Source organism: Monocercomonoides exilis (assembly GCF_001643675.1).
Source record: "Monocercomonoides exilis strain PA203 chromosome Unknown scaffold36-1065637, whole genome shotgun sequence".
NCBI lineage: Eukaryota > Preaxostyla > Oxymonadida > Polymastigidae > Monocercomonoides > Monocercomonoides exilis.
Window position 1 is genome coordinate 546,322 of NW_027150581.1, and position 18,393 is coordinate 564,714.

The 18,393-nt window shown below is 37.2% G+C and overlaps 3 protein-coding genes across 3 annotated transcripts in view; 2 read left to right on the top strand and 1 right to left on the bottom strand.

Annotated features, from left to right (window-relative positions):
- The first annotated feature begins 1 nt into the window (after position 1).
- Positions 2-1,866, top strand: MONOS_3633 (putative essential nuclear protein 1). The gene is made up of 7 exons (XM_067873645.1): positions 2-233; positions 302-613; positions 673-891; positions 978-1,080; positions 1,205-1,376; positions 1,490-1,622; positions 1,724-1,866. Exons 1-7 carry the CDS (start codon positions 9-11, stop codon positions 1,811-1,813), a joined length of 1,254 nt encoding a protein of 417 aa, XP_067723688.1. The 5' UTR covers positions 2-8; the 3' UTR covers positions 1,814-1,866.
- A 3,250-nt stretch (positions 1,867-5,116) lies between these two features.
- On the bottom strand, positions 5,117-7,536 carry MONOS_3632 (Pre-mRNA-processing factor 17). Its single transcript, XM_067873644.1, has 6 exons — positions 7,424-7,536; positions 7,224-7,366; positions 6,369-7,167; positions 5,838-6,275; positions 5,516-5,660; positions 5,117-5,419 (listed from the first exon to the last, which is right to left on the bottom strand). The coding sequence occupies exons 3-6, from the start codon at positions 7,123-7,125 to the stop codon at positions 5,239-5,241; spliced, it is 1,521 nt and encodes a 506-aa protein (XP_067723689.1). The 5' UTR covers positions 7,126-7,167; positions 7,224-7,366; positions 7,424-7,536; the 3' UTR covers positions 5,117-5,238.
- Positions 7,537-8,810: 1,274 nt separating this feature from the next.
- Positions 8,811-18,393, top strand: part of MONOS_3631 (uncharacterized protein) — a gene marked incomplete at its 5' end in the record, with an annotated part of 30,909 nt that continues 21,326 nt past the window's right edge. Inside the window, one exon of the mRNA XM_067873643.1 lies at positions 8,811-18,060. Within this exon, the coding sequence (XP_067723690.1) occupies positions 8,811-18,060 (9,250 nt within the window). The remainder of the gene's footprint in view (positions 18,061-18,393) is intronic.

The following is an 18,393-nucleotide window of genomic DNA, read 5'->3' on the forward strand; positions in this document are numbered from 1 at the left end:
TTGATACAATGAGCGAAAAGTTCCAAAAGAAGTTACAGCGTACATTAGAAGAGTTAGACGAAGATGAAGATGATTTTAGCGATGAAGAGGATGCTCATGAAGCACGTGGAATAGGAAAACGTTCTCGTAATTCGAGGCCTGTTACAATAGAAATTGAAGACGACGAACAAGGTGAAGACGGACCAGATGATAGCTATGACTTGGAAGATGGAGAAGACATTCTTCCGGAAGATGTATATTTTTTCTTTTTAAAATATTTTAAATGTTTATATTGGTAAAATCATTGTATTTGATATTTTAGGATGATCCTGAACAAGAGGATGCTATTCGTGCATTCATGAATCCAAATCCACAAAGGCAACACCAAGGTCCAACAATTGCCGAATTGTTAGCTGATAAGCTTGAAGAATTAAAAAGAATTGAATCAGGAGAAACAAAAAAGCAACCTTCAAATCAACCTTCCAAGCCATCCATACCTCATCGAGTTGTAAGGATTTATGATGATGTTGGAAAATTACTGAAAACGTATAAGAGTGGAAAATTACCAAAACCTTTCAAAGTTATTCCTTCTTTGAAGAATTGGGAAGAATTTCTTGCTTTAACTCACCCAGATGTTTGAGCATAAATACTATTTTATAGTGATGAAAATGTAACTTTAATTGATTTTTTCAGGAATGGTCGCCTCAGGCTGTCTGTGTTGCCACTAAGTTGTTTTCCTCCAATCTCAATTCAAAAATGTCACAGCGTTTTTACAATCTTGTTCTCTTGCCTCGCGTTAGAGAAGATATTCACGAGCATAAAAAACTGAACTATCATCTCTATCAAGCAATGATGCGCTCTCTATTTAGACCAGATGCATTCTTCAAAGGAATGCTACTTCCTCTGTGTTATGTTTGTTTTTTTATTGATTGATATTTCATTGTTGGCGAAATGGTTATTGATTCAATTTATGTTTCTTAACAAACCTTTTTTTTTAGAGTGGAGATTGTTCTCTTGTGGAGGCTGTAATTATTGGGTCAATCATCAAGAAGAGATCAATTCCAGTTCTTTATTCATGTGCTGCAATTGAAAAAATAGCTGGTATGTTTTTATGCTTATTCATAAATGTGTTTTAATGCTATTGGTCTTTATTTTCTTGCATCATGCGATGTTTTTGTTTTAATTTATTTTCAATTTTTCATTAAATCTTTCGTTTTGTATTCAGAAATGGATTATTCCGGAACAAATTCGTATTTCCTTCGCATTTTGCTTGATAAGAAGTACAATTTAGCCCAGAGAACCATCCAATCTGTGTACAATCACTTCATCCGATTCAAAAACGAGAAGAGACTTCTTCCTGTCATTTGGCATCAATCATTGTTAGTTTTTGCTCAAAGGTATAAACCATTTGTTTATTTATCATCGTTCATTTTTTTTTTTTTTCATCTTAATTTATGTTTTGTTATATTTTTTTCATTTTTGAACTGGAATATATAAATCACAAATACAGATATAAAAATGAATTATCTGAAGAGCAGATAAACTCACTTATTGAGCTTGTGACTGATTATCAGTTTCATTATCAAATGGGACCTGAAATAAAACGAGAATTGATGCAGTCTGACATCATGAAAAAGAAGCAGGTTTGTCTCGTTGGGCTTTTTTCACTTATTCACTAAATGAATTTGTTTTAATGGTAATTGTCTTTTATTTTAACTTCAATAAATATTTTTAAAAAATCCAGTTTGAAAAAGGAGCGGTTCCTTCTTTTGGATCGACAGGCGAGAGCACTCTGCTCGATGACAGTGCGCCTTGGATCCACACTCTTGTTTGATCTTATTCACTTCACAACAATCTTCAAACAGATGAGAAAATAAAAATATAAAAGAATATATTTTTTCCTTTCATATCATTCACCAAAAATAATTTATATTCGAAAACTAATATTTCAAAAAAGAAAAAGAATTATTCAATATTAAAAAATTATAACTGGCATAATGAAACTTGAAGGACATCAATGAAACCTAAAAATATTCATTAATATTTATTATTCTGTTCTTTGAGTTTTCAGTTTTATTGACGATAGTTTATATGTCTGAAATAAATGGATAAATTGACGATGAACCTTTGAAAAGGTGAAAAAAATTGAAAACGATTGGAGAGCTACAAACACACTCAATTTATTATCCTCAAATTTTGTCTCTTTTTCTTAATATATGCATTCATTTGTTAGGTGTTTTTGCACTAATACTCTTTTTTTTATTCAGAAAAGTCTTATTTCGAGAGAATTTTTAATTTAAAAATTTCAGATCAAAGTGATCACTGGATCAATATTTTTTTGTTTTTAAAATTTTCTTACTCAATTAAAAGTTTTTTCGAAAATTTTTCATGCTTTCATAACAAAGGGATTATAATTATCTAAAATAACTTCAATTATTTCTTGGAGTGATAAAATTGTGAAAAATTACTGATGTGCTTTTTGTTGCAGTATGCCTTATAACTTCCTTTCGAAATAACATTGAAAATCAGTTCTATTGTAATAAGTGATGGATTTCAAATTTTTGGTGATTCCTTTCGTAATTATTCATTTTCCTTCAAAATGTTTCAATTAATGAGCAAGCGAAAAAGACAAAATGTGTTGTTCTTTTTTAAAAAGTCGCAAATGAGTCATTTTCATAATAAATGAAAATTTTTATGATTTGATCAAATACATGTTCACCCCACGAGACTTCTCAAGAATGCATATTTTTGCATTATCAAGTGTTACCTTCCACAAGAAAATTATTTCGTGAGTGTGAACAAAATTTTGATCATTTTTTGTGATTTAGATTTTTTTTGTAAAAAAATTGACTTTTATGACTTTTCAAAAAGAGTAACACATATAGTCAGCAATTTTTGAATAGTGGCAATTGTCTCATTTTCTGTGAAAAAATCGTCAAATTTTTTTTTTCAATTTTTTCTGTCCATTAATCAAAAAACACAAATTCAACAATAAAAAATCCACGAACATGAAATTGGTGAAATGCATTTCGTAACAGAAAATTCTTGAAATGAGATCAAAAGTATTGTGCTGAAAGTTTGATATTTATTTTATTATATAGGGTGGTCCTTAATATTTTGCACAAAGAATAAAAAATGGGTAAATAAAAAATGAATTATCAAAAATTTTTTGATATTACAGAGTTTTGCACTCTGATTGGAATGAATTCCGAAGAAATATATGAAAAACTGCAAATTGCGTATGGTTTAAAACTTCCGGATATTAGAACTATTCGTTCATGGAACATTAGAATTCAAAGGCGAGAAGAAATTGACAGGAGACATTATAATCGCGGCAGGCAAACTAATGAAGTGTTGATAAAGAGGATACAACAAGCAGTAGAAGACAATCCTCATATTAGCTCCCGAGCATTGGCAGAACAATTTAGTGTTGCAAAAACAACTGTTTTACGGATTCTTCATGAAAAATTACATCTCCATTCTTACAAAATTAGGTGGGTGCCGTACTCACTGAATGATGATCAGAAAAAAATCCGCGTTCAAACTGGGTTACAATTACTGGAGAAATTGAGAGATTTACGTAAAAGAAATTTTGAAGGGCTGATTACAGGTGATGAATCCTTTTTCTACAGAAGGTATAACTTCGAATGCGAATGGAGAAAAGAAAAATCTGAAGTGTCAACTACAGCAAATTACACTTATTCTGATAAGAAATTCATGAACACAATTTTCATTTCAGTCCATGGACTGTTTTTTCTTAATATTCTACCAGAAAAAACAAAAATGAACGCAGAATATTTCGTAAATTCAATATTAAAGCCCATTAGCCAGATTCAAATAGACCTTTCTTCCGTTTCTCCTATGGATTTTTTTATTCATTTCGATAATGCTCGTCCGCACACAGCAGCAATTTCAAAGATCTTTGCGGAGGAGCATCATTAAAATATTCTTCCGCATCCTCCATATTCTCCTGATGTTGCGCCATGCGATTTTTTCCTCTTCGGCTACATCAAGCAGGCTCTGAAAGGTAAAAAAATTTCCAATTCTGAAGAATTAGAAATAGAAATAAGAAATATTCTTCATTCAATATCTTCAGACATGATTATTCGTGCCTTTGAAAGTTGGATTAAGCGATTGGAGTTTATTACAACTCATAACGGTGAATATTTTTATGATTGAATTTTTTTTCACATTAAATTATGAAACCATATCAAAATTTTTTAACAAAATATAAAGGACCACCCTATATAATGAAACATTTTTCGAAAAAAAATATTTTTTTGACAGGTTTCTTTTCTTAAGCATTCAGATGAAAGTGAATATTGAATATTTTCATTAAATTTCCATTCCAAACAATAAATTACATCAAGAATGGAAACGTGTGCTTGACTGTGTTATCATAAATATTCTTGTGAAGTTTCGTTAGCGGGAACAGAAATATGAAGAAAATATTCAATTTTCGATTTCACCAGAAAAATAAACAAAAGTAACTTTTCAAATTAAAATGGACATTTGCTTCCTTTTCAAAAGAATTGCCTATATTTCAGCGGAAACAGCAATCTTATGATTGATTAAAAAACATTCAGAATCACAAAAACGATAAATATTTCGATTATGTGTTAATGATTTTTTGTCATGAATAGATATCATCCAACAAATATAAATTGATACACCATTTATTATTCAAATTCGGTAAACTTATTATTCGAAATTGGCCAACAAATTATTCAAAATTAATAAACTTATTATTCGAAGTTGTTTAACTGATTATTCAAAATTGTGTTTAGAAATGAGTCGAAAATTTTGGTTTTGCGAGAAAAACAAAGGTTTGTACCAAACATTTTCTGTAATTATATCACGATTAAGTCTTGAATTCTCATGCTAAAAAATACAGAAAAATTTTGAAAAATGAGATAAATTTGAATAATTATTGAGTTGAACATAATTCATAAAGCAAAAATTTTCGTCTGAGATTTGATAGTGGACAAATGTGTGATTTTGATGAACAAAATGGAAAAGCTTTGTTGCATAAAGAAATTTGATTCGTTCACGTTCGAAATTGAAATATTTTTAGTGTTCGTATCAATAACAAAAAAACTCTTCTCTGTCAATGAAACACTCACACGCAAGATAAATATATCAAAGATTATGAGGTGCATGTTTCAAACAAAAGAAGTGAAGTGTTTTATAAAGAAATTACATTGGAAGTGTAAATAGCACATTAATACTAAATATTGTAAGTGTCTCATTGAAAGCAGATTATTCCCACAGCTTCACATGACCATCCCATCCGCACGTTACGACCTGCGATGGCTGAGTCGGATTCCATTTGACTCCGCAGCAGACTGATTCGTGTGCTTTGAATAGGCTTCTGTGAATCTTCGGGCGGTTCCACTCCCACAGATGGACTGTGCCATCACTATCTCCACCAATTACATATCTGAAATGAGTATTTGTTTCGAAATTTAGAAAAAAAAAAGAATTAATAAAAAAATGAATTAGATTACGAAAAGGATGAGAAATATAATCATCATACGATCCATCAGGTGAAAAGTCAACTCCAATTGAAAAGCCTGCAGAGTTGTGTCCTTCAAATGTCTGATGCTTCACCATTCCAAACCCTTCAACAGCAGAAAATGTGACTATTTTGTTTCCCATGGTCTGAGCGACAAAGAACGTACCTAAATTCGATAAAAGAAGAAATTTGTATCAAAAATGTTATTTCAAAAATGAATCATTTATTTGTAGTAAAACAGAATTATATAATTAAATTCTTAAAAAAAAAATTATTTTTTTCAAAAACAATTCCAAATATTCCCTTTCCGCACAACAACAATAAAATTGCATTGCATTCATACCTGAAGGATGAAGAGCAGCATCAGTCACTGCTTTTGTTTGCTCATCAGCAAATTGCTTGATAGGCACAGGGATGCCATAATCCCAGAACTTAATAGACTTATCATCCGACATCGACGTAAATCTGCTGCCCCCGCGGAGGAAAGTTACATTTCTCACGTCCTTCAGATGATACTCGTACTTCTGCGTCCTGTGCTTCACCCGCAGATCCCACTGGTCTGTGCACTTTGCTGATGTCCCGCACATCACTACAGTCGGGTGCCTGGCGTGGTGCGCCACGCAGATTGGAGTAGAGCCTGATGAAAATCGTGCCATGCATATACCCGTTTCTGTGTCCCACTGACGAAGAAATCCGTCATACCCGACGCAGCACACTTGCGTGCCTCCATTCACAAAGCATGCATCGCGTAATCCTCCACCTGCTTGCTTTATGGATTTCGCTATTTGTTTTAAGAAACAATATAAAGACAATAAAATGAGTTACATTTATTTATATTTTTTTACTGTCAACAAATTTTATAGAGTCAACACACCAGCTGCAGATGACACCTGCTGAGCAGTTCCTATATCCATCGTCCGAAGACATCCTCTCCTCGGGTCAGCAACGTCCCATATTTTGATGCGCCCGTCAGCCAGCCCAGCACTCAGCAGCAGATGAGCCGACTGTGGGAAGAAGTCAATCGCAGACGCTGCGCCGTTGTGTGCCTTCCAGTCTCTGATGCATCGCCTGGGAGCATTGCACTGCTTCTGTCCAACAGGAATCTCCTTCTTCTTCTTACGGCCTTTGCCTTCCATCCGAGGATCCCGACCCTTTTCTTCTCTGTGCTCACTGTATATAAACTCAATCGGCCGTCTGTCAGAAGGAGGAGCCATGTATGTCTTGCCTTGAAAGTCGATTTCTGGAAGCAACGGCTCTTCTGTTCTCTCTGTCCTCTTTTCATGGCGAGTTTCTCCTTTAATAATTGTAAGTATTGTAGAAGAAATAGGCATGGATGACGGAACCAAAGATACTTCTTCACTTGAATTGTCTGCAGGAGCTGCTACGGATGAAGAAGGTTTTTCTTCAGCTTCAACAGTTTCTTTTTCTTCTGTGGTATCTTTCTTCATCTCTTGACTTTCATCTTCTTCATCTGCCTGTTCTTCTGACTGAGACTCACTTTCAGACTCATCCAACAGAGATGCGGATGTTGTTGGAAGATCCGATGATTTTTCCTTTTTTGTTTCTTTATTTCCCTGCATTTCGATCAGTTCTTGCTTTCTTTTCCACCTGTAAGCTTTGTCTGGCTTCATATGAGAAAGCCTATCCTCAAGAACAAGTTGATATGATTCTTTCTATTTTTAATAAAGAACGGAACAAATGTGAAAAACTTTTGAAATTTAAATCAAACATCAAGTCCTGAAGGTTCAAGATTTTCATCTTCAAAAGGTGTCCAGGGACCCTCATATTCAAGCGGATTTGCAATAGAACTTCCTACGCGGTCCTCTCTCTTTCTTTTTTTCTTTCGTGAGTTTTCTCCAGCTTTTCTTGATACTATAAACAAATCATTATCAATAAATCATAATTTAATCAGTTAAATATAAATCAAACAATCACCAGCATTAAAATCTAAATCTGTATATTCAACGTGATGATGAATTCCAGAACAAGAGTCAGATTTTACTGGCTCATATGGCAAAAGAGGAGCAACTGCTGGTATCGATGTTTCCTGGATAACAAACAATTGACATATTAAAATAAAACATGCATTACATACCTGTAAAATAGGCTCAATATTCGGGGCAAAGTCTAAATCATCCAACAAAGACATCGCCCAAAACAAGGGTTAAAAGTTATTAAATATATTGATGTTGGCTTCAACGATCATATCGATAATTGTTCAATATTTCCATTTCATCTTCTAATTTAATTGCAATAAATAAAAGAATACTTTGAACTGAGATTTTTTTTAATATTAAAGGCAATGTTTAATGTTGAAATCTTCATTTCCAAATGAAAACAAGAAAAACACATTAACAAAACACTTTTTTGGAATTTAAGTTTCATTTTTTAATTGCTGAAAAACGTCATTATCTGAAAAAAATAAATTCTTATGTCATCTTATTGACTCAATTTTTCACAGAAAAATTTTATAAATTATAATGAAATACATTAGTGTTTAAAAATTTATTTATCATCGATGAAAATCCGATTTTTAAAATAGAAAAAAAGAAAAATCGTCATATATATAAATTAAAACAAAAAAATTCAACACTTTCTGATAAAAAAAGTACCATCATAAATATTTTTGAGAAATATTTTGCTTAATATCTTTAGCTTAAAGCAAATTTGAGGAAGATGTATGTATTGACTGTTAATGCATTAATGCAACATAAACGTACTTTTTACGTATATTCTATTCTTGTATTTTTGAAAGGTTGGAAGGAGGACCATGTGTGTCATCGAATACCTTCTGCTATCTTCATCCTCCAACACCAATTACTTGTCCTATGTGCTGGTCTTCTTTCATAAATAATAATCAAAGCGTTCAATGTAGTAGATGCAAGAGGAATATTTGTCAACGGTTTGTGATATTTGATATGATGTTATTTGAGCTTATATTTTTTTGTATGAATTGAATTAGATGCGCTGAATGGATGAAAATAAGTAAAAAGAATGAAGATTATGATTTATGTTTAACCTGTTGGATCAATGTGCAATGTTGTTTGCTGTCGAATACTCATTTGTTTTTATTGAAATTTTTATTCTTCATCATTTTATCTTTTCAGTTGGAGAACAAACTAATGAAAATTTTAACATAATATTGAAATTGGTGAAATATGGAGAAGAAACAGCATCAGATGAAGCGTTGATTAACTGCATTCAAGGCTTAAATATAATTGGACAAAGTTCAATTCTTTCCTTATCAACACCTTTTTCTTCTCTAAATGCTATTGGAGAAGATTTGACATTATTTAAAAGTGTATTTTTCAGGAAAATGAATAATGATTTATTCAGAAATCATGCTGTTGTGTTTGATTTTTTGTCAATATTATTCTGTTTTGAAGGAAATGGAAAGGAAGGAAGCATTTCTTCACAACAGTTGCAGGACAAAGAAACTTACAACATGCACACATTGCAGCCAATGGTGTCATGGGTGGCTTCAACATATCTTGCTCCATTGTTTGGAATAAGTGCTCTGGCATCAAAAGGAAAACAAGAGAGAACAGAGGAAGATTTGGCATCCACAAGAAGAGCGCTTTTGAAGCTCAAATGGAACTACACCACCTTCTTTGAATCTCTTGTCCAACCGTCGCAGATCCCGTCGTTCTATGCGTCTGACACAGTTCGATTCTTTTCTCAACTGCGAAGCCAATTCAACCACTCAAATCAACCTTCTTTATCACCAACAAAAACGCCTTCTTTGCCGTTTTCTTCATCTGCGACTTCGACAATTGCAGGTGCCTCTCCACAAACTTCCCAATCATTTCAATCGCATTCAAAAGCATCATCATCTTCAATTGGCAGATCTTCTTCGTCTTCTTCAGCATCATCAACTGCATCGTCAAAAGGCACCTCGTCTAATTTGCATCAGTCTCCAGTTGTTCTTCTTTGCCGCATTCTCATTCTCATTTCACGCGGAATTGACAGAGCACTCAACCCTGTCGTGAAGCCAGTGGAGTCTTCTGATTCTCATTTATCGTCTTTCAAAGCAGCAGACTCAGATAAAATGCCTTCTATTTCGTCTGCTTCTTCTTCTTCTTCGTCTCATTCTTCTCGTTCTTCTCGTTCTTCTTTGAACTCTTCCTCCTCCTCCTCTTCTTCCTCCTCTTCCTCCTCATTGTCATCGTCATCCTCAAAGCCATCCAATCCCCGTCCTTCTTTCTCTCTGTTTCCTCGTTCGCGTGCTCAGAACTCGCCTTTCGCTGCTGTCTCTTCATCGACATATTCTGTCCGAAAGAGCAGCCCTGTGAAGCCGCTCAGTCCATCCAACATGAATTCATCTTCAGCTGAATCGAAATCTCACTCCCCTCTTTCTCATTCCTCATCAAAACAAGAATCTGACAAAACAGCCAGTTCTTTTTCATCACAGAGCATTTTCAGTCCAATCCACCAGTCTTCTTTGCCTCTTCTCTTTTCTTCTCTCCATCTTCTCTCGCTGGTCACGTCGCAGTCTTCTCAGCTTTCTCTTTCTCGTCTCTGCGCTTTTGTGGCAAGCGCAACAAACACATCGCCTTCGACGCCTTCTGCAGCATCACTACAGGAATCTCGGCTGTCACATCTTTCTTCTTCTATTTCTTCTTCTTCTTCTCTTTCTTCTCTTTCCTCTTCCTCCTCCTCCTCTTCTTCTTTCGCTTCTACTTCCACATCATCTCAATCGCAGCATCAGAACAATCAGCTTCAGGCCCTGTCATTTACTTCATTGAAACACCATCTGAATCTTCTCATTGAAAACTTGCTTCTTCTTCTGGGTCATGTTCCAACAGCACAGTCAGATGAAAGCGAAGAAGATGAAAATTCAACTCACAAATCATCAAAAGCATCAGATTCTGAAGCACAGCCAGAAACAGATCTAAAAATGGTGAAATCTTCTCAGAACAAAACGAGTTCGTCTTCAGACAAGTCGATTCTATCAAAGTATTCTCAAATGCTGCTGACAACATTATCATTGCTGGATGATCCAGATGTCGTTCTTGTTGAGCATCCTCATTTAACCAACAAAAATGCAGACGCTTCGCCTTCTCCTTCATCTTCACCATCACCTTCACCTTCACCTTCTCCTTCTCCAACATTTATGTCTTCTTCAGACAACCTGCCATGCTATTCAGACCAAGAAGACATTTTAACTCTTCAAATACCTTCAAAATATGCATATTTGTATGCTCGCAACAAGACAAGCAAATCTTCACTCATAACTTCTATCAAAGACGCCAAAAATACAAAACATTTTGAGATTTCTCTCTTTTTCCCTCGCATTTTCAGGCAGTTCATTAAGATACCTTCTTTATCTTCCACATCTTTGTCTTCTTCCTCTTCTTCTTCCTCTTCCTCTTCTTCTTCTTCCTCTTCCTCTTCTTCTAAATCTTCATCTCATTCTCTTCCTTCCTCTTCCTCTGAAGATGACTCATTTCCTGCTCTTCTGTTTGTCAGTCTTCATTCATCTTTTGCTCTTTCTCTTCTTCTTCACCCTTCTCTTCCTCTTCTGCCTTCGTTTCTGTCACGCGCCTCGCATCTTTCGCTTGTTCTTGCAGCAAACATCGAAATGATTGCAGAAGAATACAACAAGAGAATGAATATGAAGAAAGAGGGAAGAAGTTCGGAGATAAGGAGAAAGAAGAAAATGAGAAAAGAAGAAGAAGAAGAAGAAGAAGGAAGAAGAAGAAAAGAAGAAGAAGAAGAAGATTTTGAAACACAAAGAGATGATTTGGATAAAAAAAGAAAAGAGAAAGAGAAAAATGAAGAAGAGATTGAAAGAAGTGAAAAGTACAATGAAATCAAAAAAACAAAAGAAGATGAAAAATTGTCAACAAAATTGCAAAAGAAAGGCTCAAAAGAATTGCCAAAGACACAAATGAATTTGAACTTAATGAAATTTCCATTAGAATCCGTCGATTTGTTTGCCCATGCTCCGCCTGCTTATCACATTGTATACCCGAATACACTCTCTAAAGTTACCAACAGGCGAAATGCTTCACGATCAATTGAAAGCTCTTCATCTCTTTCTCCTTCTCCTTCTTTTTCTCCTCCTCAACATTCTTCCTCTTCCTCTTCTTCATTTTCTTCTTCTTCTTCTTCTTCTTCTTCTTCTTCTCAAACATCCTATTCTAATAAACATTCATCTCTTTCTCATCAACACATTCTGATGGGTCAACGAGAAACAACAGAATTTTATCGCTCCTCTTTGCTTTTTGACTTTCTTCTTCCTCTTTTCTTAGACAGATACACTGAAGCCTGCTCAACCTCCCTTCCTTCTCAGCAAATGTCTTCTTCATCATCTTCATCTTCTTCATCATCTTCATTGCCTTCTTCACCTTCTTCTTCTTCTTCTCTAACATCTTCTTCTTCTTTGTCTTTATCTTTATCTTCATCATCTTCCATTCCTAATCGCCCACCTTCTCCTTCTTCATCAGGCTCTTCTGATTCTTCGATGCCCTCTCGCCTGTTTCTGCTGATGATGCAGCCGATGTACTTCTTCTTCAGCTCTGTTCTGCCTTTCTTCACAAATGAGAAGGAAGACAAATGGAAAGAAGAGAAAGAAGAAGAAGAAGAAGAAGAGAAAGAAGAGAAAGAGAAGAAGGAAGCAGATGAGATTGGCAATTCAATGAAGAAGAATATCAAGAAAGAGAAAGACACTGATGATTCCGGTTGTATTGATATTTCTTCTTCTTCTTCTTCTTCTTCTTCGCTTCCCAATGGCATTTTGCCTTCTGCTTGTCACATTCCATCTGATCCATCTTCTTTGCCTTTGTCTGAAACACCCAAAAAACACTCAACAATTTCAAAGAAACACCTTTCTTCTCATTCGTCTTTGGAAATGAACACATCAGCACAAGTTCCTCTTCCTTCTTCTTCTTCTTCTTCTTCTTCTTCTTCTTCTTCTTCTTCTCCTGTTTATCCAGAAGCAGCAAAGAATGAAGAACAAATCTTGCATCATCATCATCATCATCATCATCATCATTCGCAGCATTCGTATCAGACAAATGCTGGTGATGCTCAAGACATTTCATCAGATTTTACACAGGCGCTTCTCATAAACAACAACAAGGCATTTCCATTTACTCCTTTTTCTCTCAAAGACTTCACTTTCTCCAATCAAAACTCATCATCATCATCATCTTCCTCTTCCTCCTCCTCTTCTTCCTCTTCCTCTTCCTCATCCTTTTCTTCCTCGTCCTCTTCTCAAATCACTCGTTTTGATCTGAATACACTTCATCCATCGCTTCTCACTCATTTCGTGCTGACTTCTTTCTCCCTCTCCTGCTTCACATTCGCCTTCTGCTCAAATCTTCCTCAAAATCACTTTGCTTCCACGTTGTTTTCATCTCAGTACAGACACAGCTACACACTTCAATCAAAACACACTTCATCTTCTTCTCTTTCTTCTTCTTCTTCTTCTCTTTCTTCTTCTGCATCTTCTTCATCTTCTTCCTCATTCACAAACAATAACCAGAAATATGTCCCATTCGAATCACAATCACCTCATTCACCAGACATTTCACAGTTCAGCCCTTTCTTTCACAGCACATCCTCAAACACACCAGACATTCACAGCACATCACACAACGCCTCACCTCTTTCTCATTCTCTTTCTCTTTCTCATTCTCTTTCTCTTTCTCATTCTCATTCTCTTTCTCATCCACATTTCATTCCATCTGACCTCCCTTCACATCTCTTTGCCTCGCTCTGCTCTTCCCTCTCCTCTTCCTTCCACAACATGCTCACACACAGAATCGACGTCTTTTCTGTTCCCGATCTTCCTCTCTGGATTTCGCATCTTGTTCATCCGTTCAGCATTTACCTGCTTTTCCCCACGGCTGAAGCAGGCGAAGGAGATGACGACGATGATGTAACCTCTCCCACTTTCTGCTTGAATGCTCCTGCTCTTCGTTCACTCACTTCTCCAATGAATGGCAATCAATGTGCTTTATCCACATCATCTGAGAATGTTTCTTCATCATCATCAGCTTCTTCTTCTTTTTCCTCTTACTCTTCTTCCTCTTCTTCTTCTTCATCAGCCAATCTTCCACTCCTCTTGTCTCTTCGCATGCAGCTCTCCCAATCTGCCCAGCGCTTGCTCTTTTCCTGGCTTTCTGTTGAGTCGTTCGCAAAACTGAGCAAAAAGCACATGGCATCGCTGAATGAAATATTCAGAAATTTCAGTCAGTCTCAGAAGAAAAAAGGGAAAGAAACAGACGCCGAAAGGAAGATAAACGATCAGCTTGCATTTTACTCGCTTCAGTTGCTGTCTCAACAGTCGATTTCAAATGAAGCAGAGACAAACATTACTTCTTTTGATAGCACTTCTGCTTCTTCTCCTTATTTCCCCAGTCAATCCCCTCCTTCTTATTTGCAAAGGATGTCTGATTCTTCTTCTTCTTCTCCTCTTTCACCTCAAATCCCTTCTTCCTTTGCCTCTCCCACATCCTCCTCCTCCTCCTCCTCTGCTTCTATGCCCCCTCTGTCAGTCCCTCCTCTTCCTGCCACCACTTCTGATGAAATGCACTTCCAATTCTACTTCTCCCTCTCTTCACTCAGATCCCTCTCATTCGTCAAGTCTTGCGATCAAGCAGCATTTGCCAGCCTTCTTTCGCTTCTTTCTCCTTCTTTCTCTTTCTCTGACCATCCAACGGCTCGGGCACCTTCTCCATCTTCTCTCTCTTCTTTGTCTTTGGTCAATGCTTCATCTACCGCTTTTCCTTCTTCTTCTTCTTCTTCTTCTTCTTCCTTTTCTTCCTCCTCCTCTCCCTCCTTTTCTTCTTCATCTGGTTCTTCCTCATTCTCCTCCTCCTCTTCTTCTCTCAACTTTGCCTCCAATCTGCTTTCTCTTCTTCACTCCCACTCCACTTCAGCCGTCTTGCTCGCCTTCTCCTTTCTCGCTTCTCGTCTTATTCTTCTTTCAGAGCGGAAAAGAAAAGAGCAAAGAGAAATCAGACAGAAACGAGCGCTGCTGGCGAGGAAAGTGATTATGGAGTACAATTTTGACCCGTTTGAAGCGAATGGGCAGAGCCAGACAAAAAACAAAGGCGAATTCGACGACAGCGACATCCCAGAAGACGAAAGAGAAATGAGAAGAGAAATTATGCTCGAAGAGTTTTTGGATGTGCCAAGAGCAAGCTCACCATTATCTTCGACATCATCATCTTCCTCTTCTTCCTCTTCTTCCTCTTCCTCTTCCCCTTCATCTGTTTTGGATGATTCTTCATCTATTACCATGCCTTTTTCCTCTTCCTCTTCTTCCTCTTCCTCATCTTCTTCATTTTGCGATCCCTCGACTTCACTTTATTGGACAACTGTTCTCATCGAAATTGTTGCTTATTCTTTTGGCGCAAGCGTCTTCTCTCAACCTTCTTCATCGTCGTCATCATCATCTCCATCCACAACACCCTCTTTATCAGCTTCTGCCTCTTCTTCTCCAATATCATCTCTTTCTTCAACAGCCACATCCAATTCTGATTCATTAGCTTCAAACTTCTCCCAACTCTCTCAAACACACCAAGATCCCTTCACTCGTTCTTTGTCATCTGGCTCATCTCCTTCCCCTTCCCCTTCCTTTTCTCGCTCTCTGTCTCCTTCTCTCCTCCTCACTCCGTCAACCTCTGCCCCTCCCCCTTCAATCCAATCATCTCAGAAGCTTTCTCTCTCAAAACTGCGACGCTCTTCAATTGGAACACCATCGCCACTGTCTTCTTCATCCACCGCAAAGACTGCCAAACCATCTTCACTTCGCAAATCGACTTCTGACTCTTCATTTCCTCCTCTTTTGACTGGCGAATCCGAAGAAGAAGCTTCTTCGCTTTCACACTCTGCTTCGCATTCATTTGTCACTCCTCCTTCATTCAGTGCTCACTTCACTCATTCAAAACAACTGGATGCTCAGTCAATGTTCCCAAGCTCTCTTTCATTGCTCGACAAGTTCTTTCGAGTCATCTCGCCTTCTGTTCTGTCTCATTCATCTGCCAACCAAAGCCCTTCTGAATCAAAAGGATCCACGACACTCTTTTCATTGTCTGCTCCTTATTCGTTTCTGTCTTCCACTTCATCATCGCCTCATGCACTTTCTTTGAACACGCATTCTCCTTCATTATCTTCTTCATTTGATGATATCAATACACCAGTCTCTTTTTCCTCATCGCATTCTCCTCCTCCTCTTTTCACTCTCATTTTGTCAAACATTTTGTCTGCCTATCTTTTGACTTCAACATCTTTTTTATCTTTTTCTGTGTGTTTGGAAATCTGCCTTCCTTTTCTTCTTCTTCTTTCGCACACTCGACTTGTCTGTGAACAGTTTATCGTTCATTTAGAGATGCAAAAGCAATCCTATCACCAACTCACTTTGGGAAACAAACAGTCTCATCCAAGCAGATTACTCCATTGTCCATTCAGATCGCCTTCTCTTCTCTTTTTCCATCCAAACACAACTCTGTCGCTGGCTGCGTCTCATCTCCACCTGATTCTCTTGCTCAGCCACCGAAGCACAACAGAGCAGCTGACCATTCTTGTTGAGGATATTCTTTCGCATCCTTCTCTTTTTCCCTCGTCGCTTCTGTTCATTGCTCTTGTGAAAGTCACTTGGCTTATCCGAAATGGGGAGAAAGAGCGGCTGCACCTGTGGAACCAGATCAGAGGCGGAAGCAAAGCGATTTGCGAGCTGAGTCAGTTTGAAGACGACAGTGTGACAGACAAAGACGATGTGAGATGGATGGTGGAAGGGCTGTGGATTGATGATGGGGTTATTAAAGACGAAGGATACAAAAACAGGAAGAAGGAGTTTGTGAACAGTTGGGAGTCAAATGTTGAGAGATGCAAAATGCCAGTCAACCAGAACTATCAAATGCATCATCAGCAACAAAAAGCGAAGAAAAAGAAAAAATCAACAAAGAAAGCGAACATTGGGCACAATTCTTTGCCTTCGCTGTCACAAAATCAACATTCCATCGGAAGAAGCAATCTTCTGACGCAGTTGAATGCTGAAGATGCTGAGATGGATGATGATGACAGTGACGATGAATACGGAACCGATAAGGCAGTAGACAACAGCAACGCTGAGGGAAGTGGGAAAAACGGAGAGAAAGGAGAGAAAGGAGAAGAACATGACAATTCCGAAGATGAAGAAGAGGAGGGAGAATTTGATTCGGATGATCAAAATTTGTGTCTTTTGACAGATCCATTGTTGAAAATGGGGAAGGAAATGATGTCCAATCAGGAGAGGAAAGCAGACAAATACAACAAACTGATGACAAAATGGATAACCTCTGTTTTCAAAAGGGCAAGTGATGGTGAATTTTGTGGTTCATCTTCTCCTTCTGGTTCTTTACCAACACATGCTTCTGAGAAAGTATCTTTCACCACACTTATTCAGACAGGTGTGGCTAATCTTATCCATTGCTTATTGACTGCGCGAGATGCAGTGAAACAGAGTGATTCGAGCACAATTTATTGGACGCAGCAATTGCTGAAGATCGAAGGAAGAGGAGCCACTCGTTCTCTGCTGATGGGCTTGTCTCTCTTTGCCGTGTCGCACCCGCTGCGTTTGTTTCAGGACTTGTGGGATTCGATTATGACAGGAATTCTTGTTCCTGAGAGGATTGCTTTGATGGAAGCGGAAGAAAGAGCACTAAGCGCACATCTTTTGAGGGAGCATCTGGCAAGTGCAAAACTGGAGAGAGTAAGGGACGTTGTTGGTTTTGGAATGCTTTTGCAAATTCAAGATAAGTTCATTCAAACTATTGTCATTGAATTTCTAACGAAACTTGTGTTGGAGAGCGAAGATACTCAGCAACTTGTGTATTTTTCGACTATTCCATACTTGTCATTAGATTTCAATGAAATTCTTGATGAACAAGCAGAAGAATTTGGATGTGAAGGAGACAGATGGTTCAAGTTCAAATTCCCCAAAGGAAAGAACCTTGATGCATTGCAACCTTCTTCTTCATCATCTTCGGCGGTTGTATCTCCTCAACGATTACATCCCAGTTTTGTGGATGACATGACTGAATATGACGATTATTCAACAACAGAACGCTTCGAATCCACAAAAACTGTGACAATTTGCGATTTGATGGTCGATCTTCTCTTGTCTCCTTTTCCCGAAGTGCGCATTTGTGCTACAGATTTCTTCATTGCTTTTCTTTCATTCGGAACTCTCCCTTCATCGACACTTGTACATCCTGAAAGGAGTCCTCCGTGTGTTCGTTCTCTTTTATCTCCCTCGCTTTCATCTCTGATAAATCCAAATCTTTCGCTATTTTCTCCATCCACATCTGTGTCTAATATTGGCTGCACCCCTTCTCCATTTCCTGGACCCTCGTCTTCTGCTGTCACTTCTCAGACCTTTCACAATTCAGGATTGACAAGTGAGTCTATTTATCCAGCCTATATTCTTGCTGACGAATCGGCTGATTCGTTTGTTGAAGTTTGTGGATACAGATTGCATGCAGTGAGCCACGCATTAGCCTTGTCATGTCAGCAATTTGTGTGGCAGAAGATGCAGATAAACTTGATTGAAGTACTTAGAAGAAGAAGTAATTGTATGAGAGAATTTGAAAAAGAAGATAGATTTAAAAGAATGAAAACAAAAAGAAGGCATAAAAGCAAGGTGAATGAAAGAAATAGCTTTTCATTAAACAAGAAAACAAGTTTGTTAGAAAGCAAGTTTTATCCAAACATTCAATCGCATGCAGCTGATGAATTTTGCTTGGATTCTTCTTCAAGTTCTTTGAGCTTTGTTGAGACTGATTCGAATTCCATTAAGCAACAAAACAAATATTGTGAAAGTGAAAGTGCAGGGAATGAAAGAAGAACGAGACAAGACAATGGAAGGCACCATATGAGACTTAATTGGAGAGAAGTGAAGAAATTTG